The 26,116-nt window shown below is 32.7% G+C and overlaps 1 protein-coding gene across 2 annotated transcripts in view; it reads left to right on the forward strand.

The window, feature by feature from the left end:
* LOC126888360 (neurogenic locus notch homolog protein 1) overlaps positions 1 to 9,041 on the forward strand; it is a 40,015-nt gene extending 30,974 nt beyond the window's left edge. For both annotated transcript variants that reach the window (XM_050656538.1, XM_050656540.1), the window contains exon 8: positions 8,770 to 9,041. In XM_050656538.1, the coding sequence (XP_050512495.1) occupies positions 8,770 to 8,926 (157 nt within the window). In that variant the 3' untranslated portion in view covers positions 8,927 to 9,041. The remainder of the gene's footprint in view (positions 1 to 8,769) is intronic.
* The last annotated feature ends 17,075 nt before the right edge of the window (positions 9,042 to 26,116 follow it).

A 26,116-nucleotide genomic window follows, 5' to 3' on the forward strand; every position in this document is an offset into this window, starting at 1 on the left:
TCAAAAGAAAATTTTGTTAGTTTTTGAATGGGGCCCATATTTTAGACAGCCTGGCCTTGTTAGAAAAATATGCCCCACAGCATATTATTACCCGTAAAATAAATAAACATTGTTATAAAAAATACATAGTTAGTAGTTTCTTTTCTAATGTCCTATAGCATGTATAAATGACATTTAGACATTGTTATAAAATATTATAAGCAAGTTTCAATAGAAAAACAAATGGGGGGCCCATATTCGGACCAGTTCCTCTACACGGCAGACCTTAAGTACGCGGTTTTATAGATCGCGGTCGCCGTTGGTGGTTTGTGCTATTTAGGAATGTTATCGTATTATATACTTCGTATCATATCCTATCGTGTTATATATTTTTAATACTAATAAAAAAAAGACGATTTGGGCGTCGAAACGTTAATAAAAATCATTTTTTAATAATATTGTGGCTTCTTTCCCATTATAAATAGTTAAAATGGTAAAAATGCCACAAGAAAATAGCTTCAGAAAAAAACATATTTTTAGCTATTTTTAATGACTGGAAAATAGTAAAAAAAAATATTTATTAAAGTCCTGCACATCCCGTTTTAGCATACCACGGTTGGATAAAACGGGATAGGTTCACTAAAAAGTATATTTTTAGTAGATATAACACTGCAAAACAAAATTTACCTTTGAAAAAACAATATCTTCAGTAGTCAGAAACTTAAAAATAGGCCTTTTTTACGTTTTATTGCAAAATGGGAAATAGGACATTTTATTTAGGACTAGGTACGTATATCAGAACAAAAGTCACATAAAAATATGTTGTTCTTTTCTGCAGTATGAGAACATGCTTTATCACTATTTAAAAAATTAATAGGCCTACAAATAAATAGGTGGATAAAACGGGACATAAAAAACTGTATCCCATTTTATCCAACTTATAAGTGTCCCGTTTTGTCCAACTCAGACATTTTTCAAAACAAATATGGCTCCTGCCTAAACGTGAAAGTAAAATTAGATAGACTACATATGAGAATATTCGTTAATGAGTGCTTAATTAAATGTAATAGTCACCGGAATTATATGTTTAGGTACGTAGGCAATATAATGTAGAAAACAACGCACTTAAAAGTACAAAGTACCAAAAAAATAGAGTCAAACAATTCTAAACACAACTTTTCATCAAATAATGGCATCGAGGTAAAACGAACTGAGAATGTTAAAATGACGACTGAGAACAAGTTTTCGTCGTTGTCCGATTGATAGCAGCACTAGTTTGGTCTCTAGGCTAGGTATCCCGTTTTATCCGACTATCCCGTTTTATCCAACTCTCCCCTACGGGTTACTAGTAAGATTTCAAACTTGTTGGATCGACGGCGTACTTACTCGGCGGGCTTAATGTACGCGTACTTGCTGTGATACACGCGCGAAAAAGGTCGTCGAGCCATAAGTTCGCGTACTTACTCGCGTGTGTATCACCCCTTTTAAGAACATAGCTCAGCTTGCCACCTAAGTGAGTCCTATGCGGCGGCTTATTTCGCACGTTTGATTATCTCTTTCTATTATCTCATGCCCCAAGTACATACTTATAAGAGGTGATTTCTTCGATATGCATGCCATTTACTGAAATCTTTTCGCTTAACACAAGGTTTGTGTTTTGTGTGGTTGATTTTTAATCCAACTTGTAGGGAGGCTAAGTGTAGTTTCTCCAGTTGCGACAGTGCATCATCGATGCTATCAGCAAAAAGGACAATATTTATCGTCAGCGATACCCAAACCGCAGGCTCCAGAGAATTCTATAAAGCAATTTCCACCGAGAAAAGAGGACATAGAACCAATTCTATCCATACACTGAGACAATCAAGGTCATATGATAATCGACGATAAAGAACTAACAGAAGAATGGAAAGGGTATTTCAGGGACCTTCTAAACATCATACAGGAAGAACAGCACAAAGAAGAGATCTATATCACAGCGGACATGCCCGTCGAAAATCCCTCTTTTGAAGAAACTCAAAAGGCCTTAAATAAGCTGAAAAATCACAAAGCGCCGGGTACGGACGATATACCAGCAGAACTTCTGAAATATGGTGGAGACGCACTACATCGCCAAATCCACCAGTTAATGACACAAATATGGTTAGAAGAAAGGATACCAGCAAGATGGAAGGAAAACATATCATAGTGCCCATCCACAAAAAAGGGGACAAAACAAAATGCGCGAATTATAGATGAATTTCACTCTTAAACACGGCATATAAAATCCTCTCAAACATCATTCTTAGTAGACTAACCCTCTACGCGGAAAATGTCCTAGGAGAATATCAAGCCGGTTTTAAGGCAAACAGATCCACAATATGGGCTCTCTGAACCGCAAAGTGGAATGTTTTCCTGGCGGTGCCTTTTGGTATGTTTATACCTGGTTTAAGCAGAGAGCTTGAATTGAGTCGAAATTCATTTCGCTTATTCCCCGTTAGAGGGCGTTCTATCCATACTGCGATATAAATTATTTTAATTTATATCGACAATCTACGGTCGGAATGGTAAAAATCTGTCTTCCTTAGAGCCTCCTTGACAACAGGTAGACCTAGAAATAGTACTATCGGAGGATGGAGGAAGACAGATTTTAATCAAAACGAAACCGTAGATTTTCTTATTTTGTTAATGCCATACTCTGCATAGAGTACAAAGACTCGTTTCATATGGGCTCTCTGAACCGCAAAGTGGAATGTTTTCCTGGCGGTGCCTTTTGATATGTTATACCTGGGTTAAGCAGAAAGCTTGAATTGAGTCGAAATTCATTTCGCAGATCCACAATAGATCAACTATTCACGCTGAAACAGCTTCTAGAAAAGGAATGGGAGTATAACAGACCCATACACAATCTCTTCATAGACTTTCGACAGGCATATGATAGCGTAGAAAGAAACCAAGTATGGAATGCCATGGCGGTGTTCTCAATACCAAAGAAACTCATTCGGATGACTAAAGTCTGTATGGAGGGTGGAATATCAAAAGTACGAGTAAATAATAAACTGTCTGACAGCTTTGAAATCAACAGTGGACTCAAACAGGGTGATGCGTTATCTCCACTACTTTTTAACCTTGTACTAGAGAAAGCCATGAGGTCAGCCGAAATAAAAACAGAACTGCTATCGGTTCAAGGTCCCAAGTTATTACTAGCTTACGCAGATGACATTGATCTCGTTGGAGACTCCATCCTATCCACAAAAGCCATTTTCAACAAGGTGGAAGGAGCAAAAAGCGAAGTAGGGCTGGGGATTAATGAAGAGAAGACGAAATATATGTGTATAAATAGAACGACACGAAGAGACAGGATAGGACAAAATGTGACGGTCAACACCTTCAATTTCGAAAGAGTACAACGTTTTAAGTATCTGGGGGGCGTAATCACAGGTGACAACGATGTTACTGAAGAAATAAAAGACAGAAACCAATCAGCAAATCGCTGTCTATTCGCACTGGATAAGCTTATAAAATCAAAAAATCTTACAAGAAGTTCCAAGATCAAAATCTATAAATCCATCGTCAGACCTGTACTAACATATGGATGCGAAACGTGGACCATGACCAGTTCAAACGAAGAAAAGCTCAGACGTTTTAAACGAAAAATACTTAGAAAAATTTTCGGACCTCACCACGACATTAACACAAACCAGTATAGCAGCGTTTCCCAAATGGTGGGTCGCGACCCGGTACCGGGCCACGAAAGCAAAATGGCGGGTCGCCTCGTTGTTCCACAACTTGCTTTTTAAGGCCGCTCTCTGGCTGACGTCAAGCTTTTCCGAGGATCAAAGCCGTAGCACCCGAATCGAATGTGTTGTGTTTGGGTGCGATGTAGCATCCACAGATAGACATTAGCTGTCAAAAATGCCACTGTTTTTAACCTAATCTATGCAAGACTGTGTAAAATTTATAAACTTCATAAAATTTGGCCGACTGAACTCAAGAGTATTCTCTGTATTGTGCAAAGAAATGGGGAGTGAACATGAACATCTTCTGTTACACTGCGAAGTGCGTTGGCTATCAAAAGGGAATGTTTTAAAAATACTTATTGAATTCAAGGAAGAGATTTCAATGTTCTTAGAACAACATCCACCAACGGCTAGGGATGCAATATTTTAATTTAAAAACAGTTTTCATGATTTCAATTGGTTAATCAAGGTGGCCTATCTTTGTGATATTTTTGACTTATTGAACAATTTAAATATGATATTACAAGGTAGCAATGTAACATGTAACTGTATTTAAAGTACAACCTAATCCTAATCACCGTAAAAACCTAATAACCGGTTTTTACTTTAAAAAGAAAAAACCGGTTATAACCGGGACAAAAAACAACCGGTAAAACCGGTTATTGCGAAGTAAAAATACCGGTTTTAGCTTTAAACCGGTAGCTTTTTCCCATCCCTCGGAAAGCAGGAAATTACAAATCTTTTACAAAGCTAACAGAACTACAAAAAAAGTATAACGTGAATTCATTCCCGGATGAGATTCCAGCGGCTTTCAAGGAAACCTGCTAGGACTGGAGGCAAACCTGAAGGAATATTTTCCCCCCATCCACAGCAACAAAGCATGGATAATGAATCAATTTACAATGGACGTAGAATCCCAGTAATGGACTATCTTGTGCAGTCCCGAATTAAGAATCTTGAGGCCCCTAGGCAACCCAACCTATAGGAGCCCCCTTAAGAAACTTTTGTCTTTTCCCTCCAAAACCTCTGATAACCGAGCGGTATTCCTTTGATATATTATGTAGTTGAAATTTTGTGGATTTAAACTTAACTTTTTGTTTCATTTTGTAAAACGTGTTGCTTAAAGAAATAAAAACAAATAAATAGTCAAGAAACTGTTTATTTAAATAATTTTGCTTAAATTTTGCAAAATCTTAGACAAATGAGCCTGGAGACCATGGTATTTTCCTGACATGTAGCGAAAGGGTAATGAAGGAGAGGGTTTCGAGGGGTGCTGACTCATTTGGTGTTCTTGCTTTTACTACTTTTCTAAGAAACCGTGCAGACTGATAGGCAGTACTGTTCCTTCTACCAGACGGCATTCGTTAGCGACTTATTCTCCCAACATAGGCTTTCTATGTGAACAAAAGTATGCATTGTAATGTCCACCATCACTTTTATGGTATTGCCTGATATTTGAATTTTTCAACATAATATGTAATATAATTTATAATTTTTATTTAATTCCAATTATTATTTTTTCATTTTGGGCCCTGCGAGGTCCCCTTTGGGGCCGAGGCCCCTAGGCAACTGCCTACTTTACCTATTGGTTATTCCGGCACTGCTGGTGATAGGGCACTCAAAGACATATTTGACAAAATACCACTGATAGATTTTTGGCTGTCTTTATAAAATATATATATTTTTAAAAACGATAAGTTTTTAATTCCTTTTGTTACGACCTATAAGTGTGAGGCAGGGTTTTCAACACTGATTTTCCTCGAAAACCAGTGTCCTCGAAAACCAAATAAAATTAACATATTTTCTTCCAAATGTGAAGATTTTAGTTAACCAGAAAAATCTTCATGTTTCTCATTAATAAAGTATTTGATTTTTATTTTGTTTTATTACATTTTTGTTTGAGCTAATGATTCTTTATTAAAATATATAAAACTATAATAAATATTTAAATATGTTTTCATGTAGATACACATACACACACCAGGGTATGCCAAAAAAATTGGGTCACGAAGGATATATAAATCGTGGGTCACGAAAGATAAGCACAAAAATAACCGGGCCACGGAAAAATAAGTTTGGGAAACGCTGCAGTATAGGATCAGAACCAACATCGAATTAAAAGCACTCTACAATGACACCAATATTGTCCAAGAAATTAAATCACAGCGACTAAGATGGGCAGGCTACGTGCACAGACTTCATAACGAGAGACTTGTAAAACTGGTATGGGAAGAGATTTCTACAGGCAAAAGACCACTCGGACGTCCCAGAATGCGATGGAGAGATAACATCCAATCAGATCTCCGAAAAATGAACATTCCATTTGACCCTAGGTTGATAGAAGATCGAACAAATTGAAAGAAAGTTGTACAGTTAGCCAGGACCCACCCAGGGTTGTATCGCTACGTGATGATTATGAACCTCAAATGACTAAGCATTTCTCCGTCGACATTAATTCCTTTTTCACTCAGATTTGCGTTCATAAACATATGCTCTAATAATGTTGTAAACAATTTTGGCGAAATTGTGTCTCCCTGTCGCATTCCCCGTTTTATTTTAAATACGTTGCTCTTTTTATCTGCCAGTTTCACGCTTGCTGTCACATTTTGATAGATGTATTTGATCATGTTTATTATAGCGATGATCTATAATCTATACGGCATTCTGTTAAGGCTTTTAATATTTTTTGATGAATTATTGTGTCGAAAGCTTTTTCATAGTCAACAAATATCAGGACTAATGGCTTGTTGTATTCAACACTCTTTTCTGTCAAGTTCTTAACCACTTGTAAATGATCATTCGTGCCATATCCCATCCTAATCTGCTGAATCTCTTGGCTGATAAAAATCCAACTTAGCTACTAGCCTGTTGGTAATAACTCTTGTGAATGTGAATAGCTTATAATATACTTGTGATAACAAGCTAATAGAACGGTAGTCCGGTAGTTGCTAAGGTCGCTGATATCTCCCTTCTTATGAAGTAAGATGTCCGCATTGTTCCACTGCGCCGGTGTAATCGCTTCGCACAGTAGTACATTCTTTCACGGTTTTTGCTCTAAATTTTAAAGAACCGTTTGGATTAACATGAAATTTGCCATACGCATAGCTTACGTGTCAAAGAAAAAAGTGATATTGTGCCGATGTGTGCTTTTGCCCTGGGGGTGACTTTCACCCCCTCTTGGGGGTGAAAGAAGTATATATCCAAAACAAGCCCGGAAATGGATAAACTGACTAATTTTAAGTAACTTTTCTATACAGCTTTTTCGCCAAGTCAACACTTTCCGAGTTATTTGCGAGTGAATATGTTCACTTTAAACAAAATAACTACATTTTTAGACGGTTTTTCGCAAATAACCCAAAAAGTAAGTATTTTATCGAAAAAAATGTTCTTAGCAAAAATATACCATGTAAAAAAGTAAAAAAAAAATGGTGTACGCGTTAGGTCTCTGGACCTCGTAGAACCAGAGTTATAGCCAATGAAATGTAGATTCATATTCATCAAATTTCAAATAGAATATTTCGAAGTGAAATATCCAAAAAATTAAGCATTTTTTGGGGAAAACCCATAACTTTTTTAAAGTGCTTAAAAAAAGATTTATTTATGTTTTTATAAAAAGTTTCTAGCATTAAATTTAAGCAAGTTACGCTCAAAATAAAATTGGTCCCTTTTGTTTTGTCAAAAAAAAAATCGGGAAGACCACCCCCTAATTAGCAACTTAAACGAAATTAATCGTTACCGCTCCACAGATTATTTTACTTATGTTGTGTTTATATGATCTGTAAGTTTCATCGATTCAAAGTGCTTATTTTTGAAAAAATTTGGTTTTAAAGTAAAATTTTAAAAAATTTTAATTTTGAAAAATATGCCAATTTTCAAAATAACTTAAAAATTGGTAGACACCAAAAATCTCGAAAAACAAAAAAAGTCAGCATTGCTTTTCTGAATGTTGTGTATTTTTTTGTTTTTCTGTTAGACAAAAATTGATTAAGATTTGGTGTTTCTAAATTTGCATACATTCGTGATCAGTGACTCGTTCAACTCCTTTTAACTACAGTTTTTTCAAAAATAAGGACTTTGAACCGATGAAACTTATAGATCATATAAACAATACATACACGAGTCAAGATACTTTGTGAAGTCGTAACGATAACATCATTTGAGATACCAATTAGGGAGTGATTTTCCCGATTTTTTTACAAAAAAAAGGACTAACTTTATTTTGAGCATAACTTGTTTACTTTTGATGCTAGAAATTTTTTTTATAAAACAAAAATGAAGCTTTTTTAAACAGTTTAAATAAGTTGTAATGAGTTTTCCCCGAAATGTGCTTCATTAATGGTTATTTCACGTTAAAGTATTCCATTTGGAATACTTTTTGTATGGCTATTTTTAATTAGCTGTAGCTCTGCTTCTACTAGATATAAAGACATGATATATACACCATTTGTTTAAATTTTTTACAGGCTATATTTTTGCTAAGAATGTTTTTTCGACAAAATACTTACTACTATTTGATTTATTTGCGAAAAACCGTCTAAAAGCGTGGTTATTTTGTTAAAAAAATGAACATATTCACTGGCAAATAACTCGAAAATTATTGACTTAGTGAAAAAACTCTATAGAACAAAAGTTACTTAAAATTAGTCAGTTTATATCCATTTCCGGACTTACTTTGGACGAATATTTTTTCACCCCTAATAGGGGGTGAAAACCACCCCCGGGGCAAAAGCACATATCGGCACAATATCACTTTTTCTCTTTGAATTGTTAGCTATGTGTATGCCAAATTCATGTCAATCCAAGCGGTTCTTTAAAATTTAGAGGTTTTGCAATATTTTACCGTTAAAGAACGTACTATAGATATTTATTGAACAATTTAGCAAGTGCCAGTAAAAGTTTATTTCCTCCTAGTTTTAGGCTTTTAGTCATTATTTTGTCTTCACCTGGGGATCTATTGTTCTTCACCTTTTGAAGCGCTTTTTTAATTTCGTCAATAGTTATGTTCGGCATTATTTCTGAGCCTTGATTCTCTATTTTTTTTTTGTAAACCTACTAAAATATTTTTATAATTTAGGTGTCAAAATCCATGTATCAACCAATGTGGTGTGAACGCTAATTGCAATGCCAGACGACATCTTGCCGTATGCACGTGTCCTACAGGATATCACGGAGACGCTCTAATTCACTGTTATCCAAGAACATCTGAAGCAGCAGGCAGATCCTACTTTTAGAAGATAACGAAAAAGAAGATAACAGATTTCATACTAAAAAAATAATTTTGTAAACAACGAATGTTTCTATTGTATATAAAAAATCTTAAAGTTAATAAAATATTTTGTTATTAAATTATGTAGTTACTTCTTCTTTTTCTTCCTTGACTTTTCCCTTTTCAGAAGTCGCTGTTCCTTACTCTGACTGTGAATTTTATTTTTTTATTTAGCGTATGGCTTAAGAGGATGGGTACGTATTTTCGACTGCAATGCTATTCAAATGGGGATTCATTTTTTTCGAATCCTGAGAAAACTAATAAGTATTTTTGAAAAATTTAAACGCAGAATGAAAGATTACGTTATTAATGAGGGCCGAAAGTCCCTGTGAATTTCTATAATGTTTATTTTAATAAGTTGCAGAGGTGAAAAACTAAGAGAAAATTTAGTGTGATTTTTAATTTCAAATATCTCATTCAAAATAAACGTTTTATTTATTCTAAGGCACTCGGAATAATTTAGTCTTTCATTCTGCGTTTAAATTTTTCAAAAATATTTATTGCCTTTTTCAGGATTCGAAAAAAATGAACACAATGAACACTCAGCCGAATAGAATATTGTCAGTCAGACACTGACAATCAGTGACAATTTTAAATATTTGACATGGCATCGGGAATATTTTGAGTTGTTGATTAAATACGATTGATATATAGTGTATTTGATAAATAATTGATTTAAGACGTGAACTTAATAAAAAATTATTTATTGTGTATTATTTGTGGAAGATCCAAGCAGAGAATACATCAGGATAATATATATTCTTTGATCCAAGATCCAAGTATTTTGTTTTTAAAGATGTTCAAAATTGTAAGCGTTCCATAGTAACAATATATTATTAAAAATTCACTTTAACACTTTTCCACTTTTCTCGATTGAGTATTAGTTTTTGTTGTACATAAATATAAATTATTACAATCATTGAATACATAGTTAGTGAAAAAATTATCACATTTATTAACTGAATTAATAATTTGCAATTATGCAAATAACCGTTATCCAAGAACATTCAAAAGCCATCTCTTTAAAGTTAATCATGACATTGTCATGTAGAATGAAGTTCTATTTAGTAATATTTACATATCCATACCAGTGTGAATTTTACTACACGTAATTTGCCGTGTAAAGACAGAAAAAGTAGGGATAGCCGTAAAATATTTGCGAATTATGTACCCATGGCCTTAAAGTACATCACAGAATATATTCAGATTTATGCATTATACAATGCATCACAAACAGATGTCCAATTTTTTTTTTTATATATTCGATTGACCCTTCGGTTGCCATTACAAAGTCTATAGGGTCGCCTGTGTATGCTCTGCGTGGGCAGTCCTGAACAATGTGTCTGATCGTCTGTCTTGCAGGGCCGCAGTCACAAGAAGGCGATGGAAGTTTACCCCATCTGTAGAGGGAGTCGGCGCATCTTCGACAGTTTGTTCGAATTCGATTAAGGGCTGTCCAAATCTTACAGGGACGTTCAAATTCGCCAGGTTTTTCTATGATGTCCGGTAGACTATGGTAATGCGGATCTGTCTTACTTTCCCAATCTTCTCTCCATCGGGCATTTAAGTCAAAGTTGGATTGCTGCAGCGCTTGAGCAGATTGTAGAGGGGGTAACCTGGATCGGAGACGGCTTCCAAGAATATCGGGGATGTCGTCGTTGTGGACCAGAAGCTGGCGACTGTCCATTATTTTGTTGTATTCTTTATCCAATGCATGTCTTTGACTTGTCTCTTACATGTACTTTGTATAATGTCGCATGTGATGAATAAATTTGACTTGGCATGTTCGCGGCGTAGGTTGGTGGGTAGCCACATTGTAGGGATGGGCTTAATTGTGCCTGTTATCATACGCATAGCACGGTTTAGTTGAGTGTCGACCAGGTGGGTACGCCTGCTATTTAGCCACACTGGTGTACATTATTCTGCCACCGGATATATCAGGCCAAGAGCAGAGGATCTTAAAGTTGATGCTGTGGACCCCCATGTAGTGCCGCAGAGTTTCTGTATTATATTGTTGCATGTTTTTAATTTTGCTGCTGTTTTCGTCAGGTGTTCTCTGAATGTGAGCGTTCTATCTAGAGTAACCCCAAGGTATTTCGGGTATTTATTGTGTTTCAACAGCTTATTATTAAAATACACTCGCAATTCTCTGTTTGCCAGCTTGTTGTTGAGATGAAAAGCTGGTACTTCAGTTTTTGTAGTACTTGGTTGTAGTCTCCATTTCTTAAGTCTTAAGGTATTCGCTGAGGATGGATAAGTCATTGGTGAGAGTGATTTCTGTAGTTTCTTAAGATTGGTGGCTTGTTGCAAGGGTCCAGTCGTCAGCATATCCAAACTTCCGAGATTCGGTTTCAGGCATGTCAGCAATATAGAGGCTGAAAAGTAAAGGGGCAAGGACAGAACCCTGTGGAAGACCATTGTTAAGTTTCATCTGTCTACTCGTCTCCTTTGCCATTATAACCTGGAAGGCTGTTGTTTGTCAACATGTTGTGAATGAGGTTAATCATCTTTCTGCAGGGGATAATACGGGCCAGTTTATATATTAATCCCTGTCTCCAAACAGTATCATATGCTGCTGTTAGATCTATAAATACTGTTGCTGTCTTTTGTTTCTTTTGAAAACTAGCTTCTATAAAAATTGTTAATGACAGCACTTGGTCCGTACAGCTTCGATGAGGGCGGAAGCTAGCTTGTTCAATGGGGACGTTTTCTAGTATCCTGTGACTAATTCTGTTGAGGAGAAGTTTTTTTAGTAGTTTATATGTACCATGTGACTGTGAAAGGACACTACTTAAAAAAAAACAAACAAAAAAATAATTGATTATCTGTCGAACCCATCAGAATAAAAACGTATACGATTCCACAGAGAGAGAGGAGAGAGAGAGAGAGAGAGAGAGAGAGAGAGAGAGAGAGAGAGAGAGAGAGCCGCAGCTAGATGAATACTTACGCAAAAAAAGAGATAACATCTACAACAACAGATTGAAAAGGTAGGAGAACACAGACGCAATCAAAGTAAAAATTTCTACACTACAGAGAGGTAAGACAGCATAAGAGAGGCTCGTATTTATAAGGACACCCAACTTCGTGAGAGATAAAAATGGAGAAAACATGAGTATCAAACGGTCGAATTAGAAATATCCCACCTAGCATGGAATAAATTAGGCATAACATAAGAACGCTTAAAAACGATAAATTCCCTGGTTTGGACAATATTGATGCCGAGCTAATTAAACAAGGCGGTCATGAACTCATAATCCATCAATTAATAGAATAGGCCTGGCAACAAGAAATAATGCCGAAAGAATGGTGTGGTAGGATTATTGTACCAATACACAAGAAAGGAAAAAAGGAATCATGCATGAACAGAGGAAGCTCACTGATTAACACTACATACAAAATATTGGCTTCGGTATTATTAAAAAGATTACTACCATACGCCGAAGAAATAGTTGTGTAGTTTCAGGCCTGGAATATCGACTATTGATCAAATATTCTTATTTACAATAAGACAAATGTTTGAAAGTATTGGGAGTATAATCAGGACGTGCATCAGATCTTTATAGACTTCAAACAGGCTTATGATTCAATTAATCGCTCAACATTATGGAAGGCAATGATCGAGCTCGGCGTACCCAAGAAACTAACTGCGGTAACACAAATGTGTGTAAGTAACTCCTTTGCACAAGTTAGAATAGGGAAAAAATATCAAATCTATCTCTGCGTAAATTCTGAGACAGAGAGATCCGTTGTCCCCATTGTTGCTTAACGTGGCCTTAGAATGTCATGCGAAAAATTTATCTAAAAATCAAACCAGACATAACTGCTCGGGGAGCAAAATCATACTCGCCTTTGCCAATGACGTAGATGCAGTGGCACAATCATCATTAGAAGTTAAGGATATTTTCTCGAGCTTTGAAGGAGCTGCATTAAACATCGGTCTAAAAATAAATGAAGACAAAACAAAATACATGGTCGTCTCAAAACAAGAACGACGGCGAATGAGGCAAAACATTACTATAAACGATCATAACTTCGAAGTGGTCAAAGAATTTAAATATCTAGGAGCGGCAATCACAAATGACAACAAAATAGAGTGAGAAGTTGAAACGCGAATAATGGCAGGAAACAGATCTTTCTTTGCAATGCAACATCTAATGAAGTCAAAACTTCTTTCACGAGAAAGAGAAAACTTATTTCACTTCTTTTTAGAAAGACACGAGAAAAGGGTAGCCACTTAATTTCTAAATTTCTGTAAAAAAATATCTACATCTAAAAATAAACTTACTAAAAAGTCATACAGTAGACTCTGTCAATCAAGCAGCAGTTCAACACGAAAGAAAAAGGTGGACGGCGGTTTTAGAAAGAATTATCGAAATAATAACATTTTTAGCACAACAAAATTTACCATTAAGAGGAACCAGTCAAAGGTTGCATGAATAGGATAACGGTAGCTTTTTAAAATTATTAAAATGTATTTCCAATTTTGATAATACGCTATCAGAACACATTACACGAATTGTTGTCAATTAATCTTCCTTTTTTCTGGAAATCTAATGAACTTTCTTATTTTAAATGTACATTACTACTCTGGGCTAATTAGCAAAATTCATGGAAAAGTTATTTACCAGCAATTTTATTGCTGGAATCGAATTATAAGATCTTATATATTAATAATATAGGTATGCAAAGTCCGCAGATAGTGTGCTACTTTTTTTTATAAACAAAATGGCGCCGACAAATCGTATTTTTTTCAATTATTGCTCTATAACTCCGAAGATTTTAACTTTACAACAAAAACACCCAAATAAAAATTCACCGCAATTAAATTCTGCATAGAGATATGTTTTTCACGATTTGATCCGACGAAAATTTTCCTCGGAAAATGCGGGTTTTCCTAACAAAAACTCTCAATTTTCAAATAAAGTTTTAGGTAAGTAATTATTAATCAATAATTAAATAACTTAGTGACATCAAAGCTTTCTTGGTATAGATTGTAATTCCAGAAGCCGGTGAAAATTAAACGAATATTTTAGCAACAATTCAATTGTTAATTAACAATTTACGATCGCAATAATAACCAAAATAATCATGATACGTTGATCAAACTTATAAAGATTATAAAGATGAGATGCTTATTTAATATTTTATCGACAAAATATAAATTTTTCTTTTTTTTTTTGCATAATCTTTAAATTTTGAAAAAAAAAATAGTTATAATACGCTGGTCTAATTAGTAAAGTACAAAGAAAGGTTATTTACCAGCAATTTTATTGCTGGAATCGAATTATAAGATCCTATGTCTTATTAATATAGGTATGCAAAGTCCGCAGATAGTGTGCTACTTTTTCTATAAACAAAATGGCGCCGACAAATCGTATTTTTTTCAATTATTGCTCTATATATCCGAAGATTTTAACTTTACACCAAAAACACTCAAATAAAAATTCACCCCAATTTAATTCTACATAGAAGCATCTTTTTTCCGATTTGTTCCGACGAAAATTTTCCTCGGAAAATGTGGGTTTTCCCAACAAAATCTCGAATTTTCAAATAAATTTTTTGGGTCAGTAATTATTTATCAATAGTTATATAGCTTTTGGTGAAATAAAAGCTTTCTTGGTATAGATTATAAATTCAGAAGCCGGTGAAAATGAAACGAATATTTTAGCAACAATTCAATGGTTAATTAGCAATTTACAGTCGCAATAACAACCAAAATAATCATGAGGCATTGATCAAACTTAGAAAGATTATAAAGGTGTGTTGCCTATTTAATATTTTGTCGACAAAATATAAATTTTTCATTTTTTTGTATAATCTTAATTGTTTAAAAAAAATTGTTATAAAAAAATTAACATTTCTCAGAAATTGTTTATTATATTCTAATTTTATAAAATACTTAAAATGCGTATTTCATAGGTCTTGAAAATGAATGCTTTAAAAAAATTTTCCAACCATTTGCAAAAAAGTTATGAAACAGCAAAGTAAATATACGATTTCTCCGTTATTTATAATTTGTTTTAATTGTTTCAAAGCTTAAAAGTGAGTCTATGGTACAATCTAATTACTCACAAAGTATGTCAAAAATTATTGCAATGGTTATATTTTAATCAAAGATTAAAAATACTTTTTTTTGTAATTTTTAGCTCAAAAGTAGGCCTGATACAGAGTCGGAGCTAAAATGTTCACTCGAAGCGACTGACACGCAGCATACATTATTTATAAAAGTGTACGTCTCGCGCGGCCGGTCGTCGCTCCGAGTGAAAATTTTAGCTACAGTACTGTATTATTCTACTTTCGCGCGTGTAAATTGCAAAAAAATATATTTATAATCTTTAATTAAAATATAACCATTAAACTGATAATCGATATTTTTTTGTAAATAATTAGCTTGTACTTTAAACTCACTTCTACGCTTTGAAAGAATTAAAAAAAATTATAAACACCGTAGTATTCGTATGTTTACTTTGCTGTTTCATAACTTTTTTGCAAATGGTTGCAAAAAAGTTTTAAAGCATTCATTTTATATTTGAAAGATATTTGAAATGCGCATTTTAGCTATTTTTAAAATTACAATAAAAACTTTCTGAGAAACGCTAATTTGTTTATAACTATTTTTTTTAAACATTTAAAGATTATGCAAAAAAACAAAAAATTTATATTTTGTCGACAAAATGTTAAAAAGGCATCTCATCTTTATAAGATTTCAAAGTTTGATCGGTGTATCATAATTATTTTGGTTATTATTGCGACCGTAAATTATTAATTAACAATTGAATTGTTGCTAAAATATTCGTTTAATTTTCATCAGCTTCTGGAACTTTGATCTAAACCAAGAAGGCTTTTAAGTCACCAAATTATTTAATTATTGGTAAATAATTACTTATCTAAAACTTTATTTGAAAATTAAAGATTTTAAGAAAATCCGCATTTTCCGAGGAAAATTTTCATCGGAGCAGATCGGGAAAAACACGTCTCTATGCAGAATTTAATCACGGCGAATTTTTATTTGGGTGTTTTTGTTGTAAAATTAAAATCTTCGGGGTTATAGAGCAATAATTGAAAAAAACACGATTTTCGGGCGCCATTTTGTTTATAAAAAAAGTAGCACACTATCTGAGGACTTTGCATACCTATATTATTAATATATAGGATCTTATAATTCGATTCCAGCAATAAAATTGCTGGTAAATAACTTTTCCCAAAAATGGCCTATTCTCCGATAATCAGCCCAGACTATATTTGTAAATCTGTATATTTTTTGCGTTTTGAAGTCCTTAAGAAATACTGATTATTTTTTGTTATATTCCTTATACCTAAATGCCATAATTTCGGAGTTATTGCGACATTTATTAAAAGAATTTTAAAGAAATTATAGAAATAAATTTTTCCGTCCGGTTAGACATTTTTTTAGGTTCTTTGGATCATTCGGATAGGCATTTTTGTAATTTTTCTCTAAAGTTAATCGTTTTCGAGTTATAAACAATTTAAAACTGAAAAAAATTGAAAAATGACCATTTTAAAGGATCAAAAACATAAGTAAAAAAAATAATTTTTAAAATTACGAAGTACCAAAATTCAAGCTCAAATCTTCTTCTATCAGCTCCCTATAAGAATTGTTGGCACGTTTTATTATAAAACATTGTTTTTTTTACTGTTAATGAAGCTCATATGAGAGGACGGACGATCGCATTAGAACTAAAAAACAATATTTTAGAATGAAATAAGACCAAATCACTTATCTTATCGGTAGCTGATATAATAAGGTTTGAGTTTGAATTTAGGCACTTCGTAGTTTCAAAAATAATATTTTTTACTTGTGTTTTTGAACCTAGAAAATCGCCTATTATCGATTTTCTTCAGTTTTAAATTGTTTATAGTCGGAAACGATTAGTTTTAAAGAAAAATTATAAAGACCTTTTTTATTCCCAATGATCCAAAAAACCTAAAAAATGGCTAACCGGGCCGAAAAAATTGATTTTTATATTTTCTTTAAAATTGTTTTTAATAAATGTCATAATAACTCCGAAATTATGGCATTTAGGTATAGGGAACATAAAATGAAAAATAATCAGTATTTCTTAGAGACTTAAAAACGCAAAAAACATAGTGTTCTATTTGAAATAAGAAAGTTCATTAGATTTCCAGAGAAACGGAAGATTTGACAACAATGTAATTACCACTATAATATCGGCCGCATTAGAAGACCCTGACTCACTAAAATCTATAAAAATCGTTCTAGCGGTTTCCGAGAAATTACCGTGTTTCCATACTTTCTCGCTACCCTGTATGATCTTCTGACAAAGGGGGCCGCAAAGATGAGTCTTGCATCCCGGCGCCGTGTATACTTAAGACAGCCCATTTAAATGGTGATTTTAGCATAAGTAAATTTATAGGAGGTGTTATAATACAGAGAGAGTCTGTAAAGTGGAATAAATTCAATATCTCAAATACTAATTGTTTTTTTGGAAAATGCTCAGACCCGTCGATTAGTATTTCAAATTGTCCTTTTTGACATTCAATAATAATGTATACAGGGTGTCCCAATTTAGAGATATGACGTCATCGTCGATTTTCTTAAATGGCAACACTGTCATTTTGATAGCTAATTTGATAGGGTTTGTAAAGTTATACATAACTGCAAAATATCAAATTTTTATTCTCTACCATTTACAAGATAATAGAAAATAACAAAGTTATATCTGTAATTTGGAATATATTCAATAATTAAAATACTAACTGTTTTTTTGAAAAATTCTCAGACCCGTCGATTAGTATATCAAATTGTCCTTTTTGACATATAATAATAATGTATACAGGGTGTCCCAATTTAGAGATATGACGTCATCGTTGATTTTCTTAAATGGCAATACTGTCATTTTGATAGCTATTTTGATAGGGTGTGTAAAGTTATACACAACTGCAAAATTTCAAATTTGTATTCTCTACCATTTAGATGATAATAAAAAATAACAAAGTTATGAAAAAGAAGTAATCAACTAATAATTGAATTTAATTATTTCAATAAATTAAGCAAAAACTCATAATGTTGCCCTCAATTATTGTCAAATTGTCAATGGGCAACGTTATGAGCATTTTCTTAATTGAAATAAATAAATTCAATTATTATTTGATTACTTTTTGTTCTTCATAACTTTGTTATTTTTTATTATCTTGTAAATGGTAGGGAATAAAAATTTGAAATTTTTCAGATGTGTATAACTTTACACACGCTATCAAAATAGCTATCAAAATGATAGTGTTGCCGTTTAAGAAAATCAACGATGACGTCATATCTCTAAATTGGGACACCCTGTATACATTATTATTATATGTCAAAAATGACAATTTGATATACTAATCGACGGGTCTGAGCATTTTTCAAAAAACCAGTTAGTATTTTAATTATTGAATATATTCCAAATTACAGATATAACTTTGTTATTTTCTATTATCTTGTAAATGGTAGAGAATAAAAATTTGATATTTTGCAGTTATGTATAACTTTACAAACCCTATCAAATTAGCTATCAAAATGACAGTGTTGCCATTTAAGAAAATCGACGATGACGTCAGATCTCTAAATACATTTTTATTGAATGTCAAAAAGGACAATTTGAAATACTAATCGACGGGTCTGAGCATTTTCCAAAAAAACAATTAGTATTTGAGATATTGAATTTATTCCACTTTACAGACTCTCTCTGTATAAGATTAAGATAGAAATTATATAATATTTTGTAATTACCAGAATGTAATAAAACAAGTGCTATTAACTTAATTCTAAATGCTTTATTTGATGTATCTTTCATTATAATCCATAAATATTTTCTATCTCTAGGTAAGATTTGTTACTTCTAATAAATCACATATTTCTCCTGAAGATTATGATAATTTTCTACCAGAAAATACTAAAAATAAAAAAAAAATTAGTAGAGTAATAAATATTTGGTAAATATATTTTAAAATTAAAGTAAATCAGATAATACAAAGGACATTTAAGGGGGTAAACGCAACATCTTGGTCAAATGCTACTTAAATGCATTCTGAGAAATCTAATCAAGTATTTTTGAAAAATTTAAATGCAGAATGAAATATTACATTACTACCGAGGGCCGAAAGTCCGTGAAAACTTCTATAATGTTTATTTTAATATGTTACAGGAGTGAAAAAAAAAAACAGAAAATTTAGTAAAAGAAAAAGAAAATAATCGTTTTCGTTTTGATTCAATTCGAGTCTCTTGCCATCCTCTGACACGGTGTTTCTGGATCTTTATCCTTTATCAAAGAGGCTATTGCAAGTAGACTGAATTGAATCAACTCGAGACGAAGAAGAACTGCATCTATTAAAATATCTGCAGTATATTGTGGTTAGACTGTCCTCTAACGGGGAATGACAAAATAAATAAAATAAATTTCCAGATTCCAGATTTCCAGATCTGCAGATATTTTAATAGATGCAGTTCTTCTTCGTCTCGAGTTGATTCAATTCAGTCTACTTGCAATAGCCTCTTTGATAAAGGATAAAGATCCAGAAACACCGTGTCAGAGGATGGCAAGAGACTCGAATTGAATCAAAACGAAAACGATTATTTTCTTTTTCTTTTTCATGCTTTACTCGGTTTAGAGTACAAAATGACCAAGTGTTCTTAAAGTATTCTGAGACGCATTGTTGGAGAAGCTCCTCCTAGCGGCGCCGCTTGATACTATAGTATCTCGGTTAACAGAATCCTGACTCGTGGTCGAAATTTATTTTATTTATTTTGTCATTCCCCGTTAGAGGACAGTCTAACCACAATATACTGCAGATATTTTAATAGATGCAGTTCTTCTTCGTCTCGAGTTGATTCAATTCAGTCTACTTGCAATAGCCTCTTTGATAAAGGATAAAGATCCAGAAACACCGTGTCAGAGGATGGCAAGAGACTCGAATTGAATCAAAACGAAAACGATTATTTTCTTTTTCTTTTTCATGCTTTACTCGGTTTAGAGTACAAAATGACCAAGTGTTCTTAAAGTATTCTGAGACGCATTGTTGGAGAAGCTCCTCCTAGCGGCGCCGCTTGATACTATAGTATCTCGGTTAACAGAATCCTGACTCGTGGTCGAAATTTATTTTATTTATTTTGTCATTCCCCGTTAGAGGACAGTCTAACCACAATATACTGCAGATATTTTAATAGATGCAGTTCTTCTTCGTCTCGAGTTGATTCAATTCAGTCTACTTGCAATAGCCTCTTTGATAAAGGATAAAGATCCAGAAACACCGTGTCAGAGGATGGCAAGAGACTCGAATTGAATCAAAACGAAAACGATTATTTTCTTTTTCTTTTTCATGCTTTACTCGGTTTAGAGTACAAAATGACCAAGTGTTCTTAAAGAAAATTTAGTGTGATTTTTAATTTCAAATATTTCATTAAAAAAACTGCTTGTTTATTCTAAGGGTCTTTCGGCGCTCGGTAATAATGTAAACTTTCATTCTGAGTTTAAATTTGTTGGTGACGTCATCGCTATCAACTAATGTTTACATCTAGTGCATAGGTTATGCGAATAAAGAGAATAACATATTCTAAAGAAGAGTGGATAGCTTTAGAAGAGGCAGAAACAAGCCAAGTTTGTTTAATAGAATAATGGACTTGGGAAAATGCTAGAGGAATGTATAGCACCGAAAGAGTGTTCTGGGTGAAACACTGCAAGTGTACATTAATGTTACACTTGGCGGCGAGAGTGTTAATGTATGCAGATATTGTAGTGTTAGTAAGAAAAACTGAAAGTTACTTAGAAAACTGGAAAAGCAGAGATAAGCTCTTGAGAAAAAGGTTTAAAACTTAGTAGGACAAAAACAAAATATTTGGAATGTTCATTTAAGGGTGTAGGCGCAAAATTCCATACCAATGCTTTTTAAGTGTATTAATTTTTTTCAAATCCTGAAAAAAGTAATAAATATTTTTGAAAATTTTTAACGCAGAATGTAAGATTACATTATTACCGACGACTGAGGCAGTGTAATGCTCTCATTCTTAATATATTTCTTATTTCCATTAACCATTTCAACCATATTAATGGTGAAATGGGAAAAATGTAGATTGAAATGGAAAAATGAATAAAAGTTTCTAATGAAACTTAAAGACAAATTCTATACAATTGCCAAAGACTAGCTATGACATGAATATTATACCAGGCAGTTAAAAAAAACAACGAAGGCAAAAATGATAATGCTTGGACTGTTTAAGTTGTTAACAAATTGATACTCACTTAGCTACACTAAATTCTGGCATGCCTGGATCTGCCCCTTTCTTGAAACCTAGAACATAAAGAAGATGATAATTTTTGATGTCTGGAATTTCCTAAACCTGTTGGCTGATTTCAGTGATTTTTTTAATATGTTATAGGCTTATCCATTCAGAATATCACTATAATAATTATTAAATATAGTATGCATGAAATGCTCAATTAAATAGTTACAGTAGGAAAAATGAAAAAATACCCATGCTTCATCGATGATATGCATACAAATCAAATTAAAAATTTCTAGTCAAAACAACGTCTAAACTAAGTTAATACTGTAAAAAACAGATGTGACTACTACCCCACCATACGATTTTTCGCTACGTAAATGTGTCAAAAATTTTTTGTGATGTTATTCTTTTTCTGATAATACCTATATATTTATTGGTAATAAATGTTACTTTTACTACCGTAATTAATTATTTGATATAGATTAATAATACAAAAATAATGAGTAAACAAATATAGTATTATGAATTTCTCCATGTTAAAGTTGCAGAACGTAAATAGTAACCGGAATTTAAAAAATGTCGTTTATGTCAGCTGCATCAAGTGACTTAAATGAAAGTAAACTTAATGAATTCAGATCATTTTGGTATCCATATCATTTTCCAGACATTATTTGCAAATAAATGTACATTCGTAAAAATATACTAATCTGTAATTTTCTACACTATGATTGAAAAGTCAGAGTAATATGTACACGTTTGGCAAACTCGACAGAAGTTAAGCATTTTGACAGATGATTACTTACAAATTTTATTGACTTATTTTAATTAAATAAATACTTACCAAACCAAAAATACAATATAATATCAAAATAGCTTTTAAAAGAATTAAGCTTATTCAAGTAAATACGACTGATTATTAAAATTTATAAACTTTTCCGAACCTAACCCAGTTTCACTGTCAAAGTGACAGAAATTGAATCTGTCAGATTATAGTTGACCAGCACGATTACTTGAATAGTAGTTTATACAATCATTATCTCTACTGATGTTGAATGTTTTCCTAAGAATGACATTAGAAGTGCATAAATAGTCAAGTGTGAGTTTAAATTTTCTACTAAATTAATATACAGTGGAACCTCGATTATCCGTCTATCCATTGACCGTCACCTCTGTTAACCGTCAGGGTCCGCACATAGTTGTTTTGACGACATAAGCAAAAATTGAGTCATCAATTCATTTTGTTTGAACATTTGCATGCTATTGCAACTGACAAAGATTTCCGTAAAGAAGCTAGAGAAGCTGTACAGCTCATGCAACAAATCATCGAGTGGTATTCTCTACAAAAAGAAGACAATAAAGTAGATTGCATGATCTTACACCGATTGAGAAATTCAGCCGTTGCAGAATGTGAAACAATAGTAAAAGAAACAAAGATTTCAGAATATTTTAAACCGAATTGATTCGATTGTCTCTCTATATTGTCAAACAAAACATACTTACCAATAAAGTTTGAGAGTTGTACTATGAATTTTAATTTTTTTAATGTTCTGTTAACCGTCTTTTCGATTATCCGTCATACCCTTGGTCCAGTGCCCTGACGGATAATCGAGGTTCCACTGTAACTATATAATTAATATAACGTTATGGCTTGCAAATGTAGAAGCCTCAGAGGTGTTACCAGAGAAGGTTCCCATTGTTTTCAGTCTGGTAGGATGTGGAATAGCATTTTTGGGTGTTGTTCTATGTGCTATTAGATTGAAAACTTAGTTTTTTGATAGCAGTTGCCGCTAGGGCATCCCTGCCATTTCATCCGTTGCAATCCGTGACTGCATGCCGGGGTTTGTCCTAGTTGGGTCAGAGAGAGCAGAATATGTGCCTCCTGATGAGAGACTAGAGAAGTTTAGAAACCGGTAGAGGTGCTTGCTGCACTCTCTGATTGAACTGGAATAATGATGCGGCTGTAGTTTCGTATTGCAACGAAATTGAAAATAATTATTCATTTTTAATATAACTACGTTGAACAATTGTATCACCATCTCACTCTGTCAATTATAAATATGTAACTGCGTATGTCTTGGATAACGTTTTTGCTTAGCAGACAACACTTAATAATCTATCTCTCTCATTCCACAGTTCTCACACACAGTTCCGCAATATTCCAGAACTGGACGAATGTACAGTTTATACAGATGAACTGAGTTCTGTTTATTAAACTAAGCAGAAAATGAGGATATATTGATGAAATACATGGCTAGTTGTTGAAGTACCTAACTTTTTTATTATCCAACATAAGCGAATGAATCAAAAAACAAAATGTTAGGGTTTTAATTTCAATATTTTATGAATGCTAGAATATTTTACAGAGTGTAGCGAACTTTGAGAAAAAAAACACAGTTTGATTGGTACACCCAGTATACAATGGCAATTTACTTGTTTAGCAACAATATTATTACAGTACATATTACTAAATAATAAAGCTTGTCATGCACGAAGAGCTATACTATAATATATATTTATTATACAGTAGAACCTCGATTATCTGTGCTCCTCGGGACTGGACGTTGGCACGGATAATTAAAATGCACGGATAATTAAAATGCACGGATAATCCAAACATTTATTTCTCATATATAATACATAATATGTACGTATATACATGCATAAGTATGTACCTACCACTACCATAAAAAATAAATCTTTCATTATGATTCACCTTCTCAGCGTATAGGGTTTAAGTCGAGTGATTTACGGTGATGAATGATTTACTTTAATAAAACCTCAAAAATGCAATTTGAGTAATAGAAAGTCATAGCACGGATAATCCGCAGCCCGGATAATCCGCGCACGGATAATCGGGGTTCTACTGTATCTCATATCGCTCACTATAATACAGTAATTACTATAGTGAGCTATATAACATATAAGATATAATAATAATATTATAGTTTAGCTCTTCGTGCGTGACAAGCTTAAGGCTACAAAATATTAAAAATCACTTAAATCGGACATGTTTAGAAAATTCGAGGCATCAAAAATGACCCATTTTAAGGTGGTGCCTTAATTCCGTGGAGAAGTGTATATTATATAATAAAAATCAATTATTTTGTCGTTAGGTATAATAAGACCGTATTTTTTACAGTCCACTTTACTTAAAGGGTCTTAAATGCAATTAAGGGTTAACTTACATGAAGAGTAAGCACAGCACACTTTATAAAAAAATTAAAAGTCAGCTTACCTAAGTATAAAACAGTAGGAATAAAACCATAATGAAAAACAGTTTTAGCTAGATCAATGACAGTAGCGAGTCTTTGTTTGGAATCGTCTGAGAAACCCATTTTTTTAGGATTATTCTTTACAGTTAAAAATTAAGTTTTACAAAAAATATAACCTAAGGTCCAAAAAGAAAAGGCAACCTACTTCTTCTTTTTTTTTTCAACAACTTTCTGTTGATGCTGCCTTTTAAGTTTAAGTAATCATCCAACTGTGTTGAAAGAAATATATTTTATTAATTAAAAATAAAAAAAATCACTGTTTGTGAATATAAAACAAGCAATAAACTATTCTCACAAGACCACAATACTACTGTAACACATTCTCACAAGACTTGTTCAATACCCTACCCTACATCACTTTCGTCTGGGTCTTTAGTCCAGGGCGCATCTGTTTTGAGATGGACGTTGAGAGGTGACTCAAATTTTTTTGCAGAAATTACTTGAAAATAACTCAAATAATAATATTTGAGTTATCCTCCCACTCAAAATGGTCCGGAACATTGTTTAAATAATCAAAATGTCAAAATATGAAGGAAAAATTCGATTTTTTATTGGTTTTTTGATTATAACTTTAAAACTATTAATTTCTGAGAAAAGTTGCATGGACATAAAAGTTGCAAAATTAAATTTTCTACAATATAGAATTGGTTAAAAATTTAAAAAATAGTCACCCTTGTTGCAAAATAGCACTAATTGCGAAAAAAAACATACAAAAACAAGTATTTGCATTTTACGTTTTTCAACCATTTATGCTAAACTTAGGACCTTCAAATTTTCCCCAGAAAAACTTTATGATATTGTTAAACAGCACTGTAAATTTCATTAAGATCGGTTTAACAGATTTTGCAAAATAAATTTTGCAATCCAGCTTTCGCAAAAAAAATTTCATTTTTTTTTAATGTTGCAGGACTGAAAATAAAGCAGATAGTAAGTTGAATTTTTTTTTAGTTATAGAAGTGTACTGTACCTTTCATTTTCAATTTACAAAATTAAAATCGATTAATTACCACGGCGTCAGGAAATTTTTTAAATCAATATTAATTTTTGGTGCTACGCGCAGGACAGCGGTGTTCGATTCACACAAGTTGATTTCCACCAAAATTTCTTCCAATCTTTATCTAATATATTATTTTCTTACTCTATATTTTGTTGTATTTTAATATTTTAATTCCACAAAAATCAAACAAATTTTATTATTGTTTGTGAAATATTGTTTAAACAATTGCGTATGTTTAGAAATAATAAACTTTTATTCTCTAAGTTAAAATATATGAACAAATAAAGTTTTTGCTAAAAAAAGTGCTATTTCAAAGGATAGAGTATATGTGTTTTTATTTTGCAATAAACAAATTTATTTATTTATATCGAAATATAATAAAAATTAAAATGTATCAATCATTATCAAAGGCCATTGGAATGCCTAATCAGAGCAAACTATCCGCTGTCCTGCGCGTAGCACCAATAATTAATGTTTATTTAAAAAAATTCCTGACGCTGTGGTAGTTAATCGATTTTAAATTTGCAAATTTCAAATGAAAGATACAGTACACTTCTATATACAAAAAAAAATTCAACTTGCTATCTGCTTTATTTTCAGTCCTGTAACATTTTGAAAAAATGAATTTTTTTGCGAAAGCTGGATTGC

The sequence above is a fragment of the Diabrotica virgifera genome, chromosome 7 (assembly GCF_917563875.1).
Source record: "Diabrotica virgifera virgifera chromosome 7, PGI_DIABVI_V3a".
In the NCBI taxonomy this organism is placed as follows: domain Eukaryota; kingdom Metazoa; phylum Arthropoda; class Insecta; order Coleoptera; family Chrysomelidae; genus Diabrotica; species Diabrotica virgifera.